At 38.3% G+C, this 22,315-nt stretch overlaps 1 protein-coding gene across 1 annotated transcript; it reads left to right on the top strand.

The window, feature by feature from the left end:
• LOC135687396 (N(6)-adenosine-methyltransferase non-catalytic subunit METTL14) lies at positions 1-21,243 on the top strand. Its single transcript, XM_065203940.2, has 11 exons — positions 1-163; positions 2,174-2,341; positions 2,948-2,989; positions 3,339-3,395; positions 4,625-4,712; positions 5,705-5,760; positions 15,660-15,694; positions 16,881-17,025; positions 17,705-18,013; positions 18,882-18,993; positions 19,397-21,243. The coding sequence occupies exons 1-11, from the start codon at positions 95-97 to the stop codon at positions 19,819-19,821; spliced, it is 1,506 nt and encodes a 501-aa protein (XP_065060012.2). The 5' UTR covers positions 1-94; the 3' UTR covers positions 19,822-21,243.
• Positions 21,244-22,315: the final 1,072 nt, after the last annotated feature.

Below are 22,315 nucleotides of genomic sequence, written 5' to 3' on the forward strand. Positions count from 1 at the left end.
AACCGAGTGTCCATCCACGCGATCGGCGCCATATTGAAATCTGTGTTGCTTGTGAATAGAGCCAGGTTAAAAACTTAACCATACCTCGGATAAAATGTCTGCTGAACGGCTGAAGATCATCAAAGAGCGTTCCAAGCTAAGAAGACAACTGCTAGCACAGCAAGTAGGTAGCAGCTTCTTTTATTATTTTGTCTTTCCTTGGAATTATCGGGTTTTCTCGACAATCAATAAAATGCCAGCAGTGCCAAATCAGAATTTTTGTTCACTGTTACAGCTCGTCAGCCGATTTCGATAACCTTATTACAAAATTTGGATGAAATAATTATTATAAATCATTATTTTGATGATCGTTGTAAATGGTTAGTGAAAACAAGTTACGAAAGCAAGCTACATCACTTCACTTTATATTGATTCATGTGCGACCAAGTAAGGGTACAAGAAATCAAGCGTAGCTACAAACATACATTTTTCCTGTTGAACCAGGCTGGAAAACTTGCATATATGCTTGCAGCTAAGCTTCAAGCCTATATATATATATATATATATATATATATATACTCAATCTGCAGACAGTACTGTTTCGCCCTTAGTGGGCTCGTCAGTGCAGCACAGAGCTTGTCTGAGACACAACCCGAGCTATGCTGTCAGAGCAACAAGGCAGTTTAACGGATTGATTATATATATATATATTTCTCTATACTCTTACATTCTTAATTTTTTACTCTAAGTGTTATACACTACTTCAAACTGAAATGGAAATTATAATCTTGAGTTTAAATACGTCACTAGGACAAATGACTTGATAGATACTCGCGAGTTTTTCTCATGTGTCCTTCAGCATAACAAAACCAATTTATCTGATGTACTTAATTAACTAAATTTTTTGAAATTGCTGACTTTTGTATTCTAACTTTTAATTCTTGGTATATTGTAATTAACATTTGTTTTTGCTGATAAAGATTTTGAGTTTGAGTTCAGATATACAGCCATATGACATATGTCACAGGCTGTGACTCACAGTTATCATATCTTGTGCTTGCACCTCACCCACCATGTTAATTACATAGTTGCCAAGTCCCACTGATCTGTTGTGAGGCTCACAGATTTCAAAGACATCTCATGTTCTCATGGATGCTGTTAAAAATCTGATTGATCTAGCAACCTTCAATCTCATTTTCACCTAATTGATAAAGTGGACAAGGTATGCAATCATGTTGTACTAATTTCCTCTAAATATAGAAGCTCAAGCAATATTTTCACAGCTGAAATATCTTTTACTTGAGTTACAGCTGATAGCTTTGAGCACCCAAAATCATATATGTCATGCCTTCTAACTTTGTATATCATATTTCCTGATTTTTGAACTTTTCGAAATGAGTTGACATTGTGGTTGAAGTAACAAAAGACTTGTGTTAATTTTCAGTTTGTAGTAATTGCTAAAGAATTATCTACCTGCAGCTTTACACTGAAAGTCTTCTAATAAAATTCAATCTGGGAAAGAATAAAACCTTTTGTCTGTATGATGTTACTTTTGGAAACATAGGAAATGTAAAAAAGACATAGTTATTAAAAGATGGAAGTCAGAAGACACCAACAAATGGAATTTTTCAGAAATTGTGTTGTTTATATTTCCTCGCATTCTGCAGCACTAAGTGGCTTAATTTGAAAGAAATATGATATGCTTTGTTTTTGCTAGTGTGGAATTCAAATAAAGTAATGCTGGAGATATCTGACATAGTTTTCCTATGATAATGATGGAAATCAATTATAAAATAATGTGTTTGTGAAAAGACTAGAAAAACACAAAAACTGTTTTCAAGCAGAATTGTTTAAAAATCTATCAAGCTGAGCTTTTTCAACATGCTTGATATCTTTATTGATCAAATAATAATTCAGAATTTTAATATATAATTGGTTAATTGAAATAATTGTTTCAATTATCCAGGTTTCGGCCAATACTGATGCAATTACTTTTTAAGTACTGGTATAGTGTGGATATCAATAACTGGATGAACACCTACATCTACTTTTTAAATGCTTTAGTGTGGACAGGGTCTTCAAAAATCTCTCTCAAATTAACTCCATTTACAAATGTGAAAATTTCCAAACTTAAAAACAAATTTAACAGATTAGAAATTTAGATTTTAAAGATATAAGAATTTTTGTTGTACAGCTTGGAGCTAAAGATTCGAAAGATATTGGCATTTTGCTTGGGGGTCAGGAAGATTTGAAACGAGGAGAGGGTGCTCATGGAGAGGAAGAGCAACTCAAATCACCCCCTGCCAAAAAGATGAATCCACCAAAGTTTAGATTGCCAGGAGTTCACAGTAAAGCTCCAAAGGTATTTGTTATTATTAGATTCAATTAAAACTGAAATAAATCTTCCATAATGGATTTTATGACAAGGTCATTGCAACTTTGAAATAATCAACTCTTTATTTAAGCTGATGACCATGTTCTGCTTGTTGCTAGGAATATTTGCATTTTTCTCTCTACTTTCAGTTCAACACTGCCTATCACATGTTCTTAGGCCATTCTTTTGCAATAGCTCAAAACATCATGACTTAAATCATTAAGGGAAAATTGCTTCTTCATCCAAAACTATTTTAGGAGGAAATTTTCTTCCTTTAAAGTCACAAAATATCACTTTAAAAAAGGATAGGAAAACGTGAGCACTGGGAAAGTTTCTGGTATTGCATATATGCCTCAGGGAGACCTGGGATCATACCACTGATCTCCTAAGAGCAATGCCCTCCATGGTAGAAAGTTGAGAGATCAGCAAGCACCGATGAGAAAGAGGTTGAAGAGACTTTTTGAAGATGCAGTTGTTGATGAGGTGAATTTGGGATATTGCAGTAAATTTCTACAGTAAACATTCAAAGTTGTCACTTGCTTTAAGATTTATAATTCAACTTTTAAATTATTCTCTTTTATGATCCTTTTTTAGGTCCTTGTGAAAGATGATAAAGCAAACCGGCAGAAAGGAGATGTAAATAGCTATTCTTCTTTTGATTCACTTCTTTATAATGATCTCAAGATAAATGTTGAGAATAATGTTTACTTTTTATTTACAAATACTAAAAATATTTCATAGCATTGATGAATACTTTTAGTGTTTTGATTCTTTTTTAAATAGATTTACTGACATTGATTCACTGACAGACTGACTGACAAACATAGAATTTAAAACATTATCCATTTTATCATAGTTTATGGTATATGACAATTTATGATCTGAAATTGTGAAAACTGAAATTGATACAACCTTGAAAATGTTTTCAAATAGTGATTAATCCAGAGTTGTAGAATAATATGAATTTGATTTATCTTTTGTAAAGGAAAGTGATGAAGAATCTTTTGAAGAACTTTACACAGATTCAAGTACCTTCTTGAAGGTATGATCATAAATCATTTATATTTTGAGTATTTTGTAAATTTAAATGGTGAAGTTAAAAGGTAGGCTGTGGAGTTTCGGACGAAAAAGCTTTTAGTATGTTGTAAAATGTTTGCTTTTTTCAAAGCCATTTTCAAATTCTGTACTGCAAAAAAATTGTTCATATTTTGTTAGTGTTAGAATTTGTAATTCTATGTTAAAATATCCACTAGTTTTTTCACTCAATCTTGTTCACGATTTTACTATCTCCGCCATTTTTATGCTGTGTGTCACAAAATTATCCAGAGCTTAATGTCACAGCCATTTCTCCACAGCCAAGATAGTATTTTAAGCAAATTTACTTATTTTTTTCTAATTAACTGTAGCCCTGCTCTTTTTAGTGCTTATATTTGTTATGTTTTGGAAAGCAGAGAAAAAACACACCCCCTTTCTATTCTCATTATGCGACGTCTTTCAATTTCACGTAAAATCAAGTTGGCCCCTTCCGAGTAATCAGCAACAATACAATTAAGAATATTCAACGTTATATGAATGATAAATGAATATCGATTAATGGCCAGTTTACACACTGCTAGTTGACCCAAGTTTTACTGAGTTGAACGAGTCTAGATAAGGTTTTTGCAGTGTGAATCCAACAATCTTTTTTAATAAGAAGATCACAGCTTTTAAATTGTTAGAGGCTTGATTTGCCTGAAAAGTTGGAAAATTGGAATAAAAGTTGGAATAAAAAGTTAGAATAAAATTTGTGGACACCTGGGGGGGGGGCAACTGCTAACAAGCACCCTATGACAAACTACCCAACTTCAATCAAGTTTCTCGTTTACACAGCACTTAGCGTTTCTAACATGTTGTATTTCTTACTTATTTTCAGTGTTTCTAATGAAACTTTGTTTAACCAATCTAAGCAAAGGTAGGACTTTCGGGGTATAATTAGGGCTCACTACAGCGTCATTCTAAACATGTTTTCTTTGCACTTCCTCGTTTGCTGTCTCTATCATGTTTTAGTTCTGTTTGTTATATACAAACAATCTTTTGGTGGTACAAAACTTGTTTAAAACGTCAAAACATAGTTTTGATCTATGTTCTGACGTCTTAAACTCTGAAGAGTGTCAGACGAAAAGCTTTAGTTTACTAAATGTTTCCTTTTTTCAAAGTCATTTTCAAGCTTGTTATATACTTTGTATTTTGTCTTTTATCGATCTTTTTGTAACAATTGGTTTTATTTCAAAGGGCACACAGAGTCTCAATCCTCACAACGACTATTCACAGCACTTTGTCGATACATTGCAACGGCCACAGAATTTTATCAGAGATACAGGTATGCAAATATTATGCTGCTGAAATCTGTTAAGGTTTTTACATTTTCCTTATAGCTCAGGCCTGGCCATAAGACGTTTAGCAAGGGAACAGTAGACAGCTCTCTTAGTAATTTTTGCGTGAGCTTTTTGAAGGTAAACAAGAATGGAAACAGAGGAAAATTGATTTCAAGAAAAGCAATTTAGGAACAATTTAGGTATGCAATCTGCAGCTGCCCTCCCGTGTTGAGGACAGTCTAGAGAGGAACAAGAGCAATTGCTGTCCTCAAATCGCCAGGCCTGTAAAAACCCCGTTTGAGTTTATACTCTAAAATCATGCAAAGGTTTTGAAGCCTTTTTTGGGGGTGTTTGCGAAAGCTCTGCCAGAGGTCAAACCTATTGGGAAATCCTTCTGGGTTGCATAGCCTTTTGTGAGGGGCTTCAACGAGGGTAGGGTTGTGATAGGCCATAAATGAAAAAGAAAACAGCCTTGTTCTACTGACTCAAATGATTAATTATAATGTACTGATTGATTTCATATGGTTTATTATCACAATTAAAACTAAGTATTTCATTGGTCATTTTACGCCCCGGGGAAGGTGTAGGGGACATTTGCTCTTACAACAATAGGACAGTATTGTTGTAAAAGCAAACATTGTATTTAACAAAGAAATGCCACTGTGTCTAGAGAAGCAGTTGCCCTTTGATTAATGGCATACCGAAAAAACTGACAGTAACACCCTATTTCCCGAAACGATGTTAAGATCTTTTCGTTAGCGAGTCTTCCTCCTCGAAATAAAGGTCCTATTGTTTCTAAATGGTCCTAAATGAAGTCTGTTTCAGGTATACACATATGTGATTAACTAAGTCGCCATCTTTAAAATAATTTCTCGCCAATACTTTAGAGAAGAGCAGAAAACACAGTTGAGGTCATGTTTATGCATTAGCGCTTGTAAGTCAAACTTTTTGAAATAAGTAGCATTTTTTCTGATAGAATGCTGGGTTTAATTCACAGGTCTGGCCGACAGATTTGAAGAATATCCAAAGCTGAAAGAGCTTATAAGACTCAAAGTAAGAAAACAATTATTATACCTGCCTTTCTTAAAACCTATTAGATATGCAATGCTTAAGCTGCAATCAAGATGTCAAACAGAGCTTCAATAATTTCACAGATGTTACAATCGTCAGAAAGCTGTCACATTCGTCAATAATTGCTTGTACTAGGAATCGTTACGTGCCGACTTTACCTAGAAAATCCAGAGAGCCGGGCTGCCAACGGGGGTCTGAACGAAATCTTATTAGAATAGATGGACGCTGATTCACGTAATATAAGCTTCAAGTAGCAAAGATTTATTAACGAATAACGCAGCTCCGTTCACAAAGGCTTGTCAACAAAAGGACTCGTTATTTTAAAATGTTGCTCTTTAGATCTCTTTTTACTTCTTTTTCACATCCCTTCCCACAATATTCCTACATTCAAACGCCTTTCCCTTGGGCTCTTTGCCTTGCAATAGCTCAATGTTGATCTCTTTTTACTTCTTTTTCATATCCCTTCCCACAATATTCCCACATTCGAACGCCTTTCCCTTGGGTCCTTTGCCTTTCAATCGCTTAATGTCGATCTCTTTTTACTTCTTTTTCACATCCCTTCCCACAATATTCCCACATTCGAACGCCTTTCCCTTGTGCCCTTTGCCTTTCAATAGCTCAATGTCGATCTCTTTTTACTTCTTTTTCACATCCCTTCCCACAATATTCCAACATTTGAACGCCTTTCCCTTGGGCCCTTTGCCTTACAATAGCTTAATGTCGATCTCTTTTTACTTCTTTTTCACATCCCTTCCCACAATATTCCCACATTCGAATGCCTTTTCCTTGGGCCCTTTGCCTTTCAATAGCTCAATGTCGATCTCTTTTTACTTCTTTTTCACATCCCTTCCCACAATATTCCCACATTCGAATGCCTTTCCCTTGGGTCCTTTGCCTTACAATAGCTCAATGTCGATCTCTTTTTACTTCTTTTTCACATCCCTTCCCACAATATTCCAACATTTGAACGCCTTTCCCTTGGGCCCTTTGCCTTTCAATAGCTCAATGTCGATCTCTTTTTACTTCTTTTTCACATCCCTTCCCACAATATTCCCACATTCGAATGCCTTTCCCTTGGGCCCTTTGCCTTTCAATAGCTCAATGTCGATCTCTTTTTACTTCTTTTTCACATCCCTTCCCACAATATTCCAACATTCGAACGCCTTTCCCTTGGGTCCTTTGCCTTACAATAGCTCAATGTCGATCTCTTTTTACTTCTTTTTCACATCCGTTCCCTCAATATTCCCACATTCGAACGCCTTTCCCTTGGGTCCTTTGCCTTACAATAGCTCAATGTCGATCTCTTTTTACTTCTTTTTCACATCCCTTCCCACAATATTCCAACATTCGAACGCCTTTCCCTTGGGTCCTTTGCCTTTCAATAGCTCAATATCGATCTCTTTTTACTTCTTTTTCACATCCCTTCCCACAATATTCCAACATTCGAACGCCTTTCCCTTGGGTCCTTTGCCTTTCAATAGCTCAATGTCGATCTCTTTTTACTTCTTTTTCACATCCCTTCCCACAATATTCCAACATTCGAACGCCTTTCCCTTGGGTCCTTTGCCTTACAATAGCTCAATGTCGATCTCTTTTTACTTCTTTTTCACATCCGTTCCCTCAATATTCCCACATTCGAACGCCTTTCCCTTGGGTCCTTTGCCTTACAATAGCTCAATGTCGATCTCTTTTTACTTCTTTTTCACATCCCTTCCCACAATATTCCAACATTCGAACGCCTTTCCCTTGGGCCCTTTGCCTTTCAATAGCTCAATGTCGATCTCTTTTTACTTCTTTTTCACATCCCTTCCCACAATATTCCAACATTCGAACGCCTTTCCCTTGGGTCCTTTGCCTTACAATAGCTCAATGTCGATCTCTTTTTACTTCTTTTTCACATCCCTTCCCACAATATTCCAACATTCGAACGCCTTTCCCTTGGGCCCTTTGCCTTTCAATAGCTCAATGTCGATCTCTTTTTACTTCTTTTTCACATCCCTTCCCACAATATTCCAACATTCGAACGCCTTTCCCTTGGGCCCTTTGCCTTTCAATCGTTCAATGTCGATCTCTTTTTACTTCTTTTTCACATCCCTTCCCACAATATTCCAACATTCGAACGCCTTTCCCTTGGGTCCTTTGCCTTACAATAGCTCAATGTCGATCTCTTTTTACTTCTTTTTCACATCCCTTCCCACAATATTCCCACATTCGAACGCCTTTCCCTTGGGTCCTTTGCCTTACAATAGCTCAATGTCGATCTCTTTTTACTTCTTTTTCTCATCCCTTCCCACAATATTCCAACATTCGAACGCCTTTCCCTTGGGTCCTTTGCCTTTCAATCGCTTAATGTAGATCTCTTTTTACTTCTTTTTCACATCCCTTCCCACAATATTCCAACATTCGAACGCCTTTCCCTTGGGTCCTTTGCCTTTCAATCGCTTAATGTCGATCTCTTTTTACTTCTTTTTCACATCCCTTCCCACAATATTCCCACATTCGAACGCCTTTCCCTTGGGTCCTTTGCCTTTCAATCGCTTAATGTAGATCTCTTTTTACTTCTTTTTCACATCCCTTCCCACAATATTCCAACATTCGAACGCCTTTCCCTTGGGTCCTTTGCCTTTCAATCGCTTAATGTCGATCTCTTTTTACTTCTTTTTCACATCCCTTCCCTCAATATTCCCACATTTGAACGCCTTTCCCTTGGGCCCTTTGCCTTTCAATCGCTTAATGTCGATCTCTTTTTACTTCTTTTTCACATCCCTTCCCTCAATATTCCCACATTTGAACGCCTTTCCCTTGGGCCCTTTGCCTTTCAATCGCTTAATGTAGATCTCTTTTTACTTCTTTTTCATATCCCTTCCCACAATATTCCAACATTCGAACGCCTTTCCCTTGGGCCCTTTGCCTCTCAATAGCTCAATGTCGATCTCTTTTTACTTCTTTTTCACATCCCTTCCCACAATATTCCCACATTCGAACGCCTTTCCCTTGGGTCCTTTGCCTTTCAATCGCTTAATGTCGATCTCTTTTTACTTCTTTTTCACATCCCTTCCCACAATATTCCAACATTCGAACGCCTTTCCCTTGGGTCCTTTGCCTTTCAATCGCTTAATGTAGATCTCTTTTTACTTCTTTTTCACATCCCTTCCCACAATATTCCAACATTCGAATGCCTTTTCCTTGGGCCCTTTGCCTTTCAATCGCTTAATGTAGATCTCTTTTTACTTCTTTTTCACATCCCTTCCCACAATATTCCAACATTCGAACGCCTTTCCCTTGGGTCCTTTGCCTTTCAATCGCTTAATGTCGATCTCTTTTTACTTCTTTTTCACATCCCTTCCCTCAATATTCCCACATTCGAATGCCTTTCCTTTGGGCCCTTTTCCTTTCAATAGCTCAATGTCGATCTCTTTTTACTTCTTTTTCACATCCCTTCCCACAATATTCCAACATTCGAATGCCTTTCCCTTGGGCCCTTTGCCTCTCAATAGCTCAATGTCGATCTCTTTTTACTTCTTTTTCACATCCCTTCCCACAATATTCCAACATTCGAACGCCTTTCCCTTGGGTCCTTTCCCTTTCAATAGCTCAATGTCGATCTCTTTTTACTTCTTTTTCACATCCCTTCCCTCAATATTCCCACATTCGAACGCCTTTCCCTTGGGTCCTTTGCCTTTCAATCGCTTAATGTCGATCTCTTTTTACTTCTTTTTCACATCCCTTCCCACAATATTCCCACATTCGAACGTCTTTCCCTTGGGTCCTTTCCCTTTCAATAGCTCAATGTCGATCTCTTTTTACTTCCTGTTCACATCCCTTCCCACAATATTCCCACATTCGAACGCCTTTCCCTTGGGCCCTTTTCCTTTCAATAGCTCAATGTTGATCTCTTTTTACTTCTTTTTCACATCCCTTCCCACAATATTCCCACACTCGAACGCCTTTCCCTTGGGTCCTTTCCCTTTCAATAGCTCAATGTCGATCTCTTTTTACTTCTTTTTCACATCCCTTCCCACAATATTCCCACATTCGAACGCCTTTCCCTTGGGTCCTTTCCCTTTCAATAGCTCAATGTCGATCTCTTTTTACTTCTTTTTCACATCCCTTCCCACAATATTCCCACATTCGAACGCCTTTCCCTTGGGCCCTTTGCCTTTCAATAGCTCAATGTCGATCTCTTTTTACTTCTTTTTCACATCCCTTCCCACAATATTCCAACATTCGAACGCCTTTCCCTTGGGTCCTTTGCCTTTCAATCGCTTAATGTCGATCTCTTTTTACTTCTTTTTCACATCCCTTCCCTCAATATTCCCACATTCGAATGCCTTTCCTTTGGGCCCTTTTCCTTTCAATAGCTCAATGTCGATCTCTTTTTACTTCTTTTTCACATCCCTTCCCACAATATTCCAACATTCGAATGCCTTTCCCTTGGGCCCTTTGCCTCTCAATAGCTCAATGTCGATCTCTTTTTACTTCTTTTTCACATCCCTTCCCACAATATTCCAACATTCGAACGCCTTTCCCTTGGGTCCTTTCCCTTTCAATAGCTCAATGTCGATCTCTTTTTACTTCTTTTTCACATCCCTTCCCTCAATATTCCCACATTCGAACGCCTTTCCCTTGGGTCCTTTGCCTTTCAATCGCTTAATGTCGATCTCTTTTTACTTCTTTTTCACATCCCTTCCCACAATATTCCCACATTCGAACGTCTTTCCCTTGGGTCCTTTCCCTTTCAATAGCTCAATGTCGATCTCTTTTTACTTCCTGTTCACATCCCTTCCCACAATATTCCCACATTCGAACGCCTTTCCCTTGGGCCCTTTTCCTTTCAATAGCTCAATGTTGATCTCTTTTTACTTCTTTTTCACATCCCTTCCCACAATATTCCCACATTCGAACGCCTTTCCCTTGGGTCCTTTCCCTTTCAATAGCTCAATGTCGATCTCTTTTTACTTCTTTTTCACATCCCTTCCCACAATATTCCCACATTCGAACGCCTTTCCCTTGGGTCCTTTCCCTTTCAATAGCTCAATGTCGATCTCTTTTTACTTCTTTTTCACATCCCTTCCCACAATATTCCCACATTCGAACGCCTTTCCCTTGGGCCCTTTGCCTTTCAATAGCTCAATGTCGATCTCTTTTTACTTCTTTTTCACATCCCTTCCCACAATATTCCCACATTCGAACACCTTTCCCTTGGGTCCTTTCCCTTTCAATAGCTCAATGTCGATCTCTTTTTACTTCCTGTTCACATCCCTTCCCACAATATTCCCACATTCGAACGCCTTTCCCTTGGGCCCTTTTCCTTTGAATAGCTCAATGTCGATCTCTTTTTACTTCTTTTTCACATCCCTTCCCACAATATTCCCCCATTCGAACTCCTTTCCCTTGTACCCTTTTCCTTTCAATAGCTCAATGTCGATCTCTTTTTACTTCTTTTTCACATCCCTTCCCACAATATTCCCACATTTGAACGCCTTTCCCTTGGGCCCTTTGCCTTTCAATCGCTTAATGTCGATCTCTTTTTACTTCTTTTTCACATCCCTTCCCACAATATTCCCACATTCGAATGCCTTTCCTTTGGGCCCTTTGCCTCTCAATAGCTCAATGTCGATCTCTTTTTACTTCTTTTTCACATCCCTTCCCTCAATATTCCCACATTTGAACGCCTTTCCCTTGGGCCCTTTGCCTTTCAATCGCTTAATGTCGATCTCTTTTTACTTCTTTTTCACATCCCTTCCCTCAATATTCCCACATTTGAACGCCTTTCCCTTGGGCCCTTTGCCTTTCAATCGCTTAATGTCGATCTCTTTTTACTTCTTTTTCACATCCCTTCCCACAATATTCCAACATTCGAACGCCTTTCCCTTGGGTCCTTTGCCTTTCAATCGCTTAATGTCGATCTCTTTTTACTTCTTTTTCACATCCCTTCCCACAATATTCCAACATTCGAACGCCTTTCCCTTGGGCCCTTTGCCTTTCAATCGCTTAATGTCGATCTCTTTTTACTTCTTTTTCACATCCCTTCCCACAATATTCCAACATTCGAACGCCTTTCCCTTGGGTCCTTTGCCTTTCAATCGCTTAATGTCGATCTCTTTTTACTTCTTTTTCACATCCCTTCCCACAATATTCCCACATTCGAACGCCTTTCCCTTGGGCCCTTTGCCTTTCAATCGCTTAATGTCGATCTCTTTTTACTTCTTTTTCACATCCCTTCCCTCAATATTCCCACATTTGAACGCCTTTCCCTTGGGCCCTTTGCCTTTCAATCGCTTAATGTCGATCTCTTTTTACTTCTTTTTCACATCCCTTCCCTCAATATTCCCACATTTGAACGCCTTTCCCTTGGGCCCTTTGCCTTTCAATCGCTTAATGTCGATCTCTTTTTACTTCTTTTTCACATCCCTTCCCACAATATTCCCACATTCGAACGCCTTTCCCTTGGGCCCTTTGCCTTTCAATCGCTTAATGTCGATCTCTTTTTACTTCTTTTTCACATCCCTTCCCACAATATTCCAACATTCGAACGCCTTTCCCTTGGGTCCTTTGCCTTTCAATCGCTTAATGTCGATCTCTTTTTACTTCTTTTTCACATCCCTTCCCACAATATTCCCACATTCGAACGCCTTTCCCTTGGGCCCTTTGCCTTTCAATCGCTTAATGTCGATCTCTTTTTACTTCTTTTTCACATCCCTTCCCACAATATTCCCACATTTGAACGCCTTTCCCTTGGGCCCTTTGCCTTTCAATCGCTTAATGTCGATCTCTTTTTACTTCTTTTTCACATCCCTTCCCTCAATATTCCCACATTTGAACGCCTTTCCCTTGGGCCCTTTGCCTTTCAATCGCTTAATGTCGATCTCTTTTTACTTCTTTTTCACATCCCTTCCCACAATATTCCAACATTCGAACGCCTTTCCCTTGGGTCCTTTGCCTTTCAATCGCTTAATGTCGATCTCTTTTTACTTCTTTTTCACATCCCTTCCCACAATATTCCAACATTCGAACGCCTTTCCCTTGGGCCCTTTGCCTTTCAATCGCTTAATGTCGATCTCTTTTTACTTCTTTTTCACATCCCTTCCCACAATATTCCAACATTCGAACGCCTTTCCCTTGGGTCCTTTGCCTTTCAATCGCTTAATGTCGATCTCTTTTTACTTCTTTTTCACATCCCTTCCCACAATATTCCCACATTCGAACGCCTTTCCCTTGGGCCCTTTGCCTTTCAATCGCTTAATGTAGATCTCTTTTTACTTCTTTTTCACATCCCTTCCCACAATATTCCAACATTCGAACGCCTTTCCCTTGGGTCCTTTGCCTTACAATAGCTCAATGTCGATCTCTTTTTACTTCTTTTTCACATCCCTTCCCACAATATTCCCACATTCGAACGCCTTTCCCTTGGGTCCTTTGCCTTACAATAGCTCAATGTCGATCTCTTTTTACTTCTTTTTCACATCCCTTCCCACAATATTCCAACATTCGAACGCCTTTCCCTTGGGTCCTTTGCCTTACAATAGCTCAATGTCGATCTCTTTTTACTTCTTTTTCACATCCCTTCCCACAATATTCCAACATTCGAACGCCTTTCCCTTGGGTCCTTTGCCTTACAATAGCTCAATGTCGATCTCTTTTTACTTCTTTTTCACATCCCTTCCCACAATATTCCCACATTCGAACGCCTTTCCCTTGGTCCCTTTGCCTTTCAATAGTTCAATGTCGATCTCTTTTTACTTCTTTTTCACATCCCTTCCCACAATATTCCAACATTCGAACGCCTTTCCCTTGGGCCCTTTGCCTTTCAATAGCTCAATGTTGATCCCTTTTTACTTCTTTTTCACATCCCTTCCCACAATATTCCAACATTCGAACGCCTTTCCCTTGGGTCCTTTGCCTTACAATAGCTCAATGTCGATCTCTTTTTACTTCTTTTTCACATCCCTTCCCACAATATTCCAACATTCGAATGCCTTTCCCTTGGGCCCTTTGCCTCTCAATAGCTCAATGTCGATCTCTTTTTACTTCTTTTTCACATCCCTTCCCACAATATTCCCACATTCGAACGCCTTTCCCTTTGGTCCTTTGCCTCTCAATAGCTCAATGTCGATCTCTTTTTACTTCTTTTTCACATCCCTTCCCACAATATTCCCACATTCGAACGCCTTTCCCTTGGGTCCTTTGCCTTTCAATAGTTCAATGTCGATCTCTTTTTACTTCTTTTTCACATCCCTTCCCACAATATTCCAACATTCGAACGCCTTTCCCTTGGGTCCTTTGCCTTTCAATCGCTTAATGTCGATCTCTTTTTACTTCTTTTTCACATCCCTTCCCTCAATATTCCCACATTCGAACGCCTTTCCCTTGGGCCCTTTGCCTTTCAATAGCTCAATGTCGATCTCTTTTTACTTCTTTTTCACATCCCTTCCCACAATATTCCAACATTCGAACGCCTTTCCCTTGGGCCCTTTGCCTTTCAATAGCTCAATGTCGATCTCTTTTTACTTCTTTTTCACATCCCTTCCCTCAATATTCCCACATTCGAACGCCTTTCCCTTGGGCCCTTTGCCTTTCAATAGCTCAATGTCGATCTCTTTTTACTTCTTTTTCACATCCCTTCCCACAATATTCCAACATTCGAACGCCTTTCCCTTGGGCCCTTTGCCTTTCAATAGCTCAATATCGATCTCTTTTTACTTCTTTTTCACATCCCTTCCCTCAATATTCCCACATTCGAACGCCTTTCCCTTGGGCCCTTTGCCTTTCAATAGCTCAATGTCGATCTCTTTTTACTTCTTTTTCACATCCCTTCCCACAATATTCCAACATTCGAACGCCTTTCCCTTGGGCCCTTTGCCTTTCAATAGCTCAATATCGATCTCTTTTTACTTCTTTTTCACATCCCTTCCCTCAATATTCCAACATTCGAACGCCTTTCCCTTGGGCCCTTTGTCTTTCAATAGCTCAATGTCGATCTCTTTTTACTTCTTTTTCACATCCCTTCCCTCAATATTCCCACATTCGAACGCCTTTCCCTTGGGCCCTTTACCTTTCAATAGCTCAATGTCGATCTCTTTTTACTTCTTTTTCACATCCCTTCCCACAATATTCCCACATTCGAACGCCTTTCCCTTGGGCCCTTTGCCTTTCAATAGCTCAATGTCGATCTCTTTTTACTTCTTTTTCACATCCCTTCCCACAATATTCCAACATTCGAACGCCTTTCCCTTGGGCCCTTTGCCTTTCTATAGTTCAATGTCGATCTCTTTTTACTTCTTTTTCACATCCCTTCCCACAATATTCCAACATTCGAACGCCTTTCCCTTACGCCCTTTGCCTTTCAATAGCTCAATGTCGATCTCTTTTTACTTCTTTTTCACATCCCTTCCCACAATATTCCAACATTCGAACGCCTTTCCCTTGGGCACTTTGCCTTTCATTGCCTCAATGTCGATCTCTTTTTACTTCTTTTTCACATCCCTTCCCACAATATTCCAACTTTCGAACGCCTTTCCCTTGGGCACTTTGCCTTTCATTGCCTCAATGTCCATCTCTTTTTACTTCTTTTTCACATCCCTTCCCACAATATTCCAACATTCGAACGCCTTTCCCTTACGCCCTTTGCCTTTCAATAGCTCACTGTCGATCTTTTTCTACCTCTTTTTTACACCCCTTTGCACAATTTTCCCAAATTCAAGGGTATTTCACTTTTCCAATACCAATCCCTTTTTAAGTATTTTCCAAGCCCTGACAATTCTTATGTTGTAATTGTTTCCAAACTTTGTAGGTGTACTAAGCCTTTTGAATAGTTTTAGTTAATTCTATTTTGTTTCCTTTGCCTCAAGGAGAGAGATTTTTAATTGTTTTCTTTATAGGACGAAATCATTGCGAAGAGAGCAACACCTCCCATGTAAGTATTGTATTTAATACTTAAATGTTTTCATATTTCTAGATATTTTAAGTAAAGGAAGTTCTAAGTAAAGAAAGTCTTCTTGCGTGCTGCTATCCATACGAAAAGTTTTTGAATGTTTTGAAGTTCAAAATCCCACCCCCCCCCCCCCCCCCATTTTCTTGTTTAATATTTGTTGTATAATGTTAGGTGAAGTTTATTTGGGGCAATTGCGGGAAAACGTTATTTGTATTAGAGATCGTTGCGGATTTTTCTGTTGAAGCCGCGATACCTCAGCTTTCCTTCACTTGAATCACTGTGAGTCTAGTTTTACAGACAATCCCTGCTAGAAGTATTGGAACATTAACGTCAGTTTTGAAGGGCAATTTCAGCCAGTTCCTTTTCCCCCTGTTGGTTTGCTAAATGAAAACATGTTGGTGAAAATGACTTAAAATGGCCAAGGAGATTTGGGATTTCCTTTTTTTGTCACTTGATTGGTACTCGCCAATAATAAGAGCATTTTTCTAGGGGAAAAGGTGGTGGGAGTAATTGCATTCTGGAGAAGAAATGAAAAATACAAAAGTTTCACGCCAATCTCAACATATTTCCAAATTCTTCTCACAACTTTTCTCCAAAAACTTTTCATTTTCATCAAAAAAGTTTTCATTTTTAGAGTCCTAGAAAATTTCATTTTTAGAGTCAAAACAAAAACTAATATTTAAAATAAAATTCAGGAACAAAGCAAAACAGCGTCGAGAATCCAATATAATTCAAAATGAATTAAATGAAACGAATACTAATATTTAACCCCTTGCATACAGCCGGCGGACAGCCTTTCCTGCGGTTCTCGCGGTGCAAACTGTACGAATTACTTTTAACTTCAATTGATGTTGTTGTTTCCATCAAGGGTTTATGATCTATGGCCGCGTTTTTGTTGCACTTAAACTATAATTTGCAGCAACTATTTATTTTTACTTAGCTGTCGCTACAGGTTTTGAACTTTAAGGCAGGATAATATTTGAATAAGTTTTTGTACCCCAAATTTACACCATTTTGGTAACCCCATCTCGTGGCACCAAAACAGTGTTACATTTCAAGATGCGAGCAATGATCGTCTTTAAATTTTGCAAATGAGAAGACATCGGGAACCTTATGGTCATTTTAATGAAAAACAGCATAAATGCCTCTTTGTTTTGTTTTTCTTCAGGTACCTTCAGGCTGATTTGGAAACCTATGACCTCAGGGACTTGAAAAGCGTTTTTGACGTCATTATGATCGACCCACCGCTAGAGGAATACCAGAGGAGATGTCCTGGAAGAACTTTCAGCTGGAGGCCATGGGAATGGGACGAGGTTTCTTTCTTTGATATATATCCTAATTTTTCGAGATCATATTTTATTTTCCTGTTTCTCGTTTTGACTTCTTTATCTTTTACTCTAGTTGCCCTTATTTGAAGTTACTTACAATCTCCATAAATTTCTCAATTCGCTTCTTATTGAATTCTTCTTCTCTGCAAATTCTTGGTCTCGTTTTCATTTTCGATTATTCAAGCATAGTGGCTGGTTTACAAGAGGCAATGATCTAAACTAAACTAAACTAACATAAGATAGAATAAGGCAGATAGTTACAGTAGATCTAAACATGACAAGATACGCTACATAACCCCTTTTTAGCCCCTTTCTAACCCCTTTCTAACCCCTTTATAATCCACCCTCTCCTCGCCACTTTTGATACTCTTTTGCGTTATTTTAAATTCTATTTCCCTTGATGTGTCAAATTTACAATATATGCATATATATACAACAGTTAAACGCCTGAAGTATGATATTAAAACAACATACAAAAAAAACAACAACAAAATTTTTTTGCAAAGTTTCAAATTTTCTAAGAGATGGTGTTTGCCTTCTAAGGGATACTGTTTCCAGTTTTCGCAGATTTTCACTTAATGCGTCCTCTGAAAGGCGTTAGAAGATTCTTCTCCCTTGATTTAATGCGAGCCTTTTAAGTGAGGAAGTTTTTCAAATTTTCTAGATTATGAAGTTGGAAGTGGGAGAGGTGGCTGCGCAGCGTTCGTTTTGCTTTTTGTGGTGCGGCTCCGCAGAAGGACTTGATGAAGGCAGAAAATGTCTGAGGGCCTGGGGGTTCCGAAGATGCGAAGATATATGCTGGATAAAGACCAACAAGAAGGAGCCTGGCAATGTGAAGTACATGGAACCAAAATCCGTGCTGCAACACACGAAAGAGCATTGCTTAATGGGGATCAAGGGTACCGTGCGGAGGAGCACTGATTTTGACTTTATCCATGCCAACGTCGATTTGGATATAATAATCACTGAAGAGGTTTGGATCTTTTAATCCGCCATGGTTGTGCTTTTTAGTCGCATACGACTGTTTCATTATGGTTTGCAAGGGCGAATACAGTTGAATCCCATTTAGTCCGCACCCCGGGTAACTCAGACTTTCACAAAGTCGGACCGATTTTCATTTCTCATCGGATTTTTTTTACCTTTCAAGTCTAAAGTTGTACCTCCGGATAAGTCGGATCGTTTCCTTACAAACTTTGAAGGTCCCACTTAACATGATGCTACTATATGGTTTGTCCCTGTGCACACTGGTTTTAAGGGGCCCAGACCAATCTTAATTTGTTGCTAGGAGCTTGCAAATGGGGGTTTTTGAGAACTGTGATTGAAAAGGGGGTTAGTTGCTGTTCTGGGTTCCAGGTTATTTAAGATAGATGGACAAAGAGAAAGCTTCAAAGCCTCTTGATAACAACTGCTATTTACCAGACTATCTCTTAGGATAAATTGATTATACAATCTCGCATGGGATCATTGTAGGGAACTGGTTAAAGAAGGGGCCTTCTCTAGGATAATCAAGCAATATCGTTCTTGTGAGCGTGTACCATTTTAGAAGATCTGGTAACTAGACGTTTGTCCTAGCAAAGAAGCTTGACGTCACAATTTAGTCTTTGTATTTTCCTTTCACTTACCAAATTATTTTGTTATGGAAATTTATGTATCATGTACCCTGTGAAAATTCAATCCTCGTTTTTGAAATTCAGTTTCTCTTAGTTACTGCATTTTGTGTCACGTATAACCCCGATTTCACCAACTTACTTTCCTCCTTTCGCCGCATTATCTAATTGTGATCTAACGAAGAAAAAGAAAGATGGTAGCGAAACCTATTTTCGTCTTTGTTGTTTATTCAGCCGGAGTTCGGAAGCCAAGAGAAGCCGGAAGAAATTTTCCACATCATCGAACATTTCTGTTTGGGACGAAGAAGACTTAATGTCTTTGGAAACGATAGCACGTTGAGGCCAGGTATGTACAAACGTATTGCTGCCAGTTCGAATATGTAAGTGTAATGTTGTTTTGATATCCCCTTGTGCAATTGGGCAAGTTTTTGGTATGCATTTTATTGCTTGCCAGAAAGTATTTTTGAAAAGGCTTCACCTTGCATTTCCCAAAGAAGTAGTTTTGTTTGACAATGTAATTTCATTTCATGGTAACTTTCAATAAATATTATTGGCTGAAACAAAGGATGCTAGGAGGATGGGATTTTCCCTAAACCGAAGATGAAAAGTGAGCTAAGAGAGATTCAAGAAATCTCAGCTAGTCGTAAAACTAAAAACAGTTTAAATCCATCCTCCATATTTATACATACATTTTGAATATGTTTTCGTTTGCTATTCCGCTTTCCTATATGAATATTTCGCTTCCCCAGGTTGGCTGACAGTTGGCCCAGATTTGTCAAGCTCGAACTTCTCAACTGAATCGTATTTGAATTACTTTAATAATGGACCAGAGGACTACCTAGTGGGCAGTTCTAATGAGATCGAGACACTGCGGCCAAAGTCGCCTCCAAACAAAGGCAAAAGCCAGCCATTTGCTCGTGGCCGCGGGGGCTCAGGCCGCGGTGGCATGCCTGGCCGTGGTGGCGGCCAAGGTCGAGGCGCTGGACAGGGACGTGGTGCTGGTGTTGGACGGGGGTTGGACCTTGATATGAACTTACCCCCTGCACACGGTAGTGCAAATATAACGGTAGTTGGAGATGGGCGGGCCCCACGGGGTGGTATGATGAATACGGGGTTCCCTCATTCGATGATGGGGGGCACATTCATACCCCGTGGTGGCTATCACCCTAGGTAGCTTTCATTTTTTTTTAAATTTGCGTTTTGCATTAAAAGTAAAAGCCATAACGATGTACTTTTGTTTATCAAAAATGACAAGAAAAATATTGCGATTGATTTGACAGCGAATTAATCTCTAGTTTGAGACGGATATCAAAGTCGCTTTTTTCCTTATGTATCCTTCGACTTTTCACCACATGTTTACCAGTTACCGCTTGTTAAAGGCCTATAACTCAAAATCGTCAAAAACTTTTTTTGGATAGAAGCTTACCATTTTCACATGATTTGATTTTGAAAACTGGAGATTTCAAGTTCCAAAATTATTTCTTGAATTGCTGGCAAAGAATTATGATTGAAAGACGTCGAGTAACGTAAAGAAACAGAATAAATATAAAATGATTGCTTTTGTAGGGTTAAAACGCATTTCAGCAAATTAAAAGTTGCCCACCCAGGGGCTTGTGTGAAGAGGGTTGGCAAGTGCTTCCTTGAATTGCCATATCGGGAAATTTTGCATATTTACGTATTTTAATGCTATTTTTAAAAAATTCTTATTTTCAAGGGGTCGAAGCAGGGAATTCAATTTTGTTCTTATTTCTCATAAAAACATATATTTTTAAGCACTATAAACACTGCATTTTCCAAACCTTAACAAGCCACTCAAAAAAAGGAACGGCTCCACTCCAAAGAAGAAACGCCTCAAGAGCCTAGAGTGTCCCACTTGTATTTCTACCTTCGCTTGATAAAAAAGGAATTGTATTTTTTGGCGCAGAGATTGATAGTTTCTGAACATAAATCGCATGAAACAAAGATAGAACTAAGTTTATTTAGCATCTTCAGATTTTATTTTTCAAAGACTTCGCCAAATACTTACTCCTCTTTTAAAGGCTTTTGTGCAACCGGCATGCTTTGCGACTATGTTATCAAAAAAGGCCTAATATCGTATTGGATGAAAATACAAAATACAGCCCAATTCTCCTTATGTAAATGGTATATTTTTCCACTTATCGAAATGTTGGTCCGTTTTTATTCTTAACCAGATTCTTTGCAATCTGGTCTGTTTTCTGATCAATTCTTCCCCAGGTCAAATTCTTGTTTATTTCTGCACCTGGTCAAGTACAAAGCAATTTGGAACCATTTAGTTAATTTTTGCACTGATCAAAAATTGAATCGTTTTTCTTTTTTCTTCATTTTACAACCAACCACAATTTTTGCCTGTGTTTCGCTAGTACGGGAGTTTTAACTGAATTCTATGAAATTAGAAACTTGTATGCACTTGCTTGGCTTTCCTTCGCAGTGGCAAGTAAACTATGACCGCAGGCTTTATAACGTTTAGATTCATTCGAAGCAATTTTGTACATAAATTTGCAACTATAATTTGATATTTTTGGAACCAATTCTTACAATACTACAATTATAGTCAAGCCATGCCCAAATTTTGTTAATTCAAACTTCCTTTTGTCTCTTCTATACGGGCTTTAAAAAGTTTGAATCTAGAAGACGGGTGTGCAAAAATGCGCATTTTGCAGATCACACATTTTGAAAGCAAATGTCATGCCATCATCCACAGCTTTCATCTGGATATAAACATTTTGGAGTCTCCATTTTTATAGAAAAAGTCAAGACTATAGGCTTATCAAAAAGACCATTCACAGATGAAAAACTTTTAAACACAAAAGTTGGTTTTTCCGACATATATAAACTCTATAATGGCCTCGATCCTGTTTTCAATTATTTCATAGCGTATTTCAAGAAAAAAATATTTTTTGCAGTCTCAATTTTTAAAAAAAGGCCAAAGTTAAAGTCTTACCGAAAGGGCCATTTTCAGATCGAGAAATGTGCAACTCAAACTTTGCTTTTTACTGCTTTAAATGTACTCAAAAATAGACTGAAACATGCCTTTTTCTATTTACTAATAGTGTTTATTTGGATAAAAACATATATTTATAGAGTGCTTATTGTTTTATAAAAGAAAAAGGTTGTGGGCTAACCAAAAGGGCCGTTTTAGGATCAATAATTTGGCAGCACAAACTTTTTTTTCTGCTTTATATGGACTCAAAAAACGCATGCATCAGATCTTTTTTTCATTCAGAGCGAAAATTTCAATAAAAAATGACATTTTCGGAGTTTCCATTTTGACAGAAAAAGCCAAGACTATAGGCTTTAAAAACGCTATTTTTCGATCAAAAATTTTTCATCTTGAAACTTGGCCTTTATTCTTCTTTATATGAACTCAAAATAGTTTGAGTCAAGAATTTGTTTTATTCAGAGCGCGTTTTAAAAAGACACATTCTGGAGATTCCATTTTCATAGAAAAATCAAGCCTATAGGTTTGCCAAAAACCCAATTTTCTGATCTCTTCTCGCTCCATCTTTAAAGAAAAAGTTCAAGCAGAAAATGTTTTATTTAGTGTTTAGTGTTTAGTGAAATGTTTAGTGAAATACTTAGTCGTTTTGCCAGGGCTTAAAATGTATCCGAATTTGCGTCGAAACAAAAAATGATTTATGATCAAGACC

This window comes from Rhopilema esculentum, chromosome 20, assembly GCF_057945365.1.
Source record: "Rhopilema esculentum isolate cy_ngs chromosome 20, ASM5794536v1, whole genome shotgun sequence".
NCBI lineage: Eukaryota > Metazoa > Cnidaria > Scyphozoa > Rhizostomeae > Rhizostomatidae > Rhopilema > Rhopilema esculentum.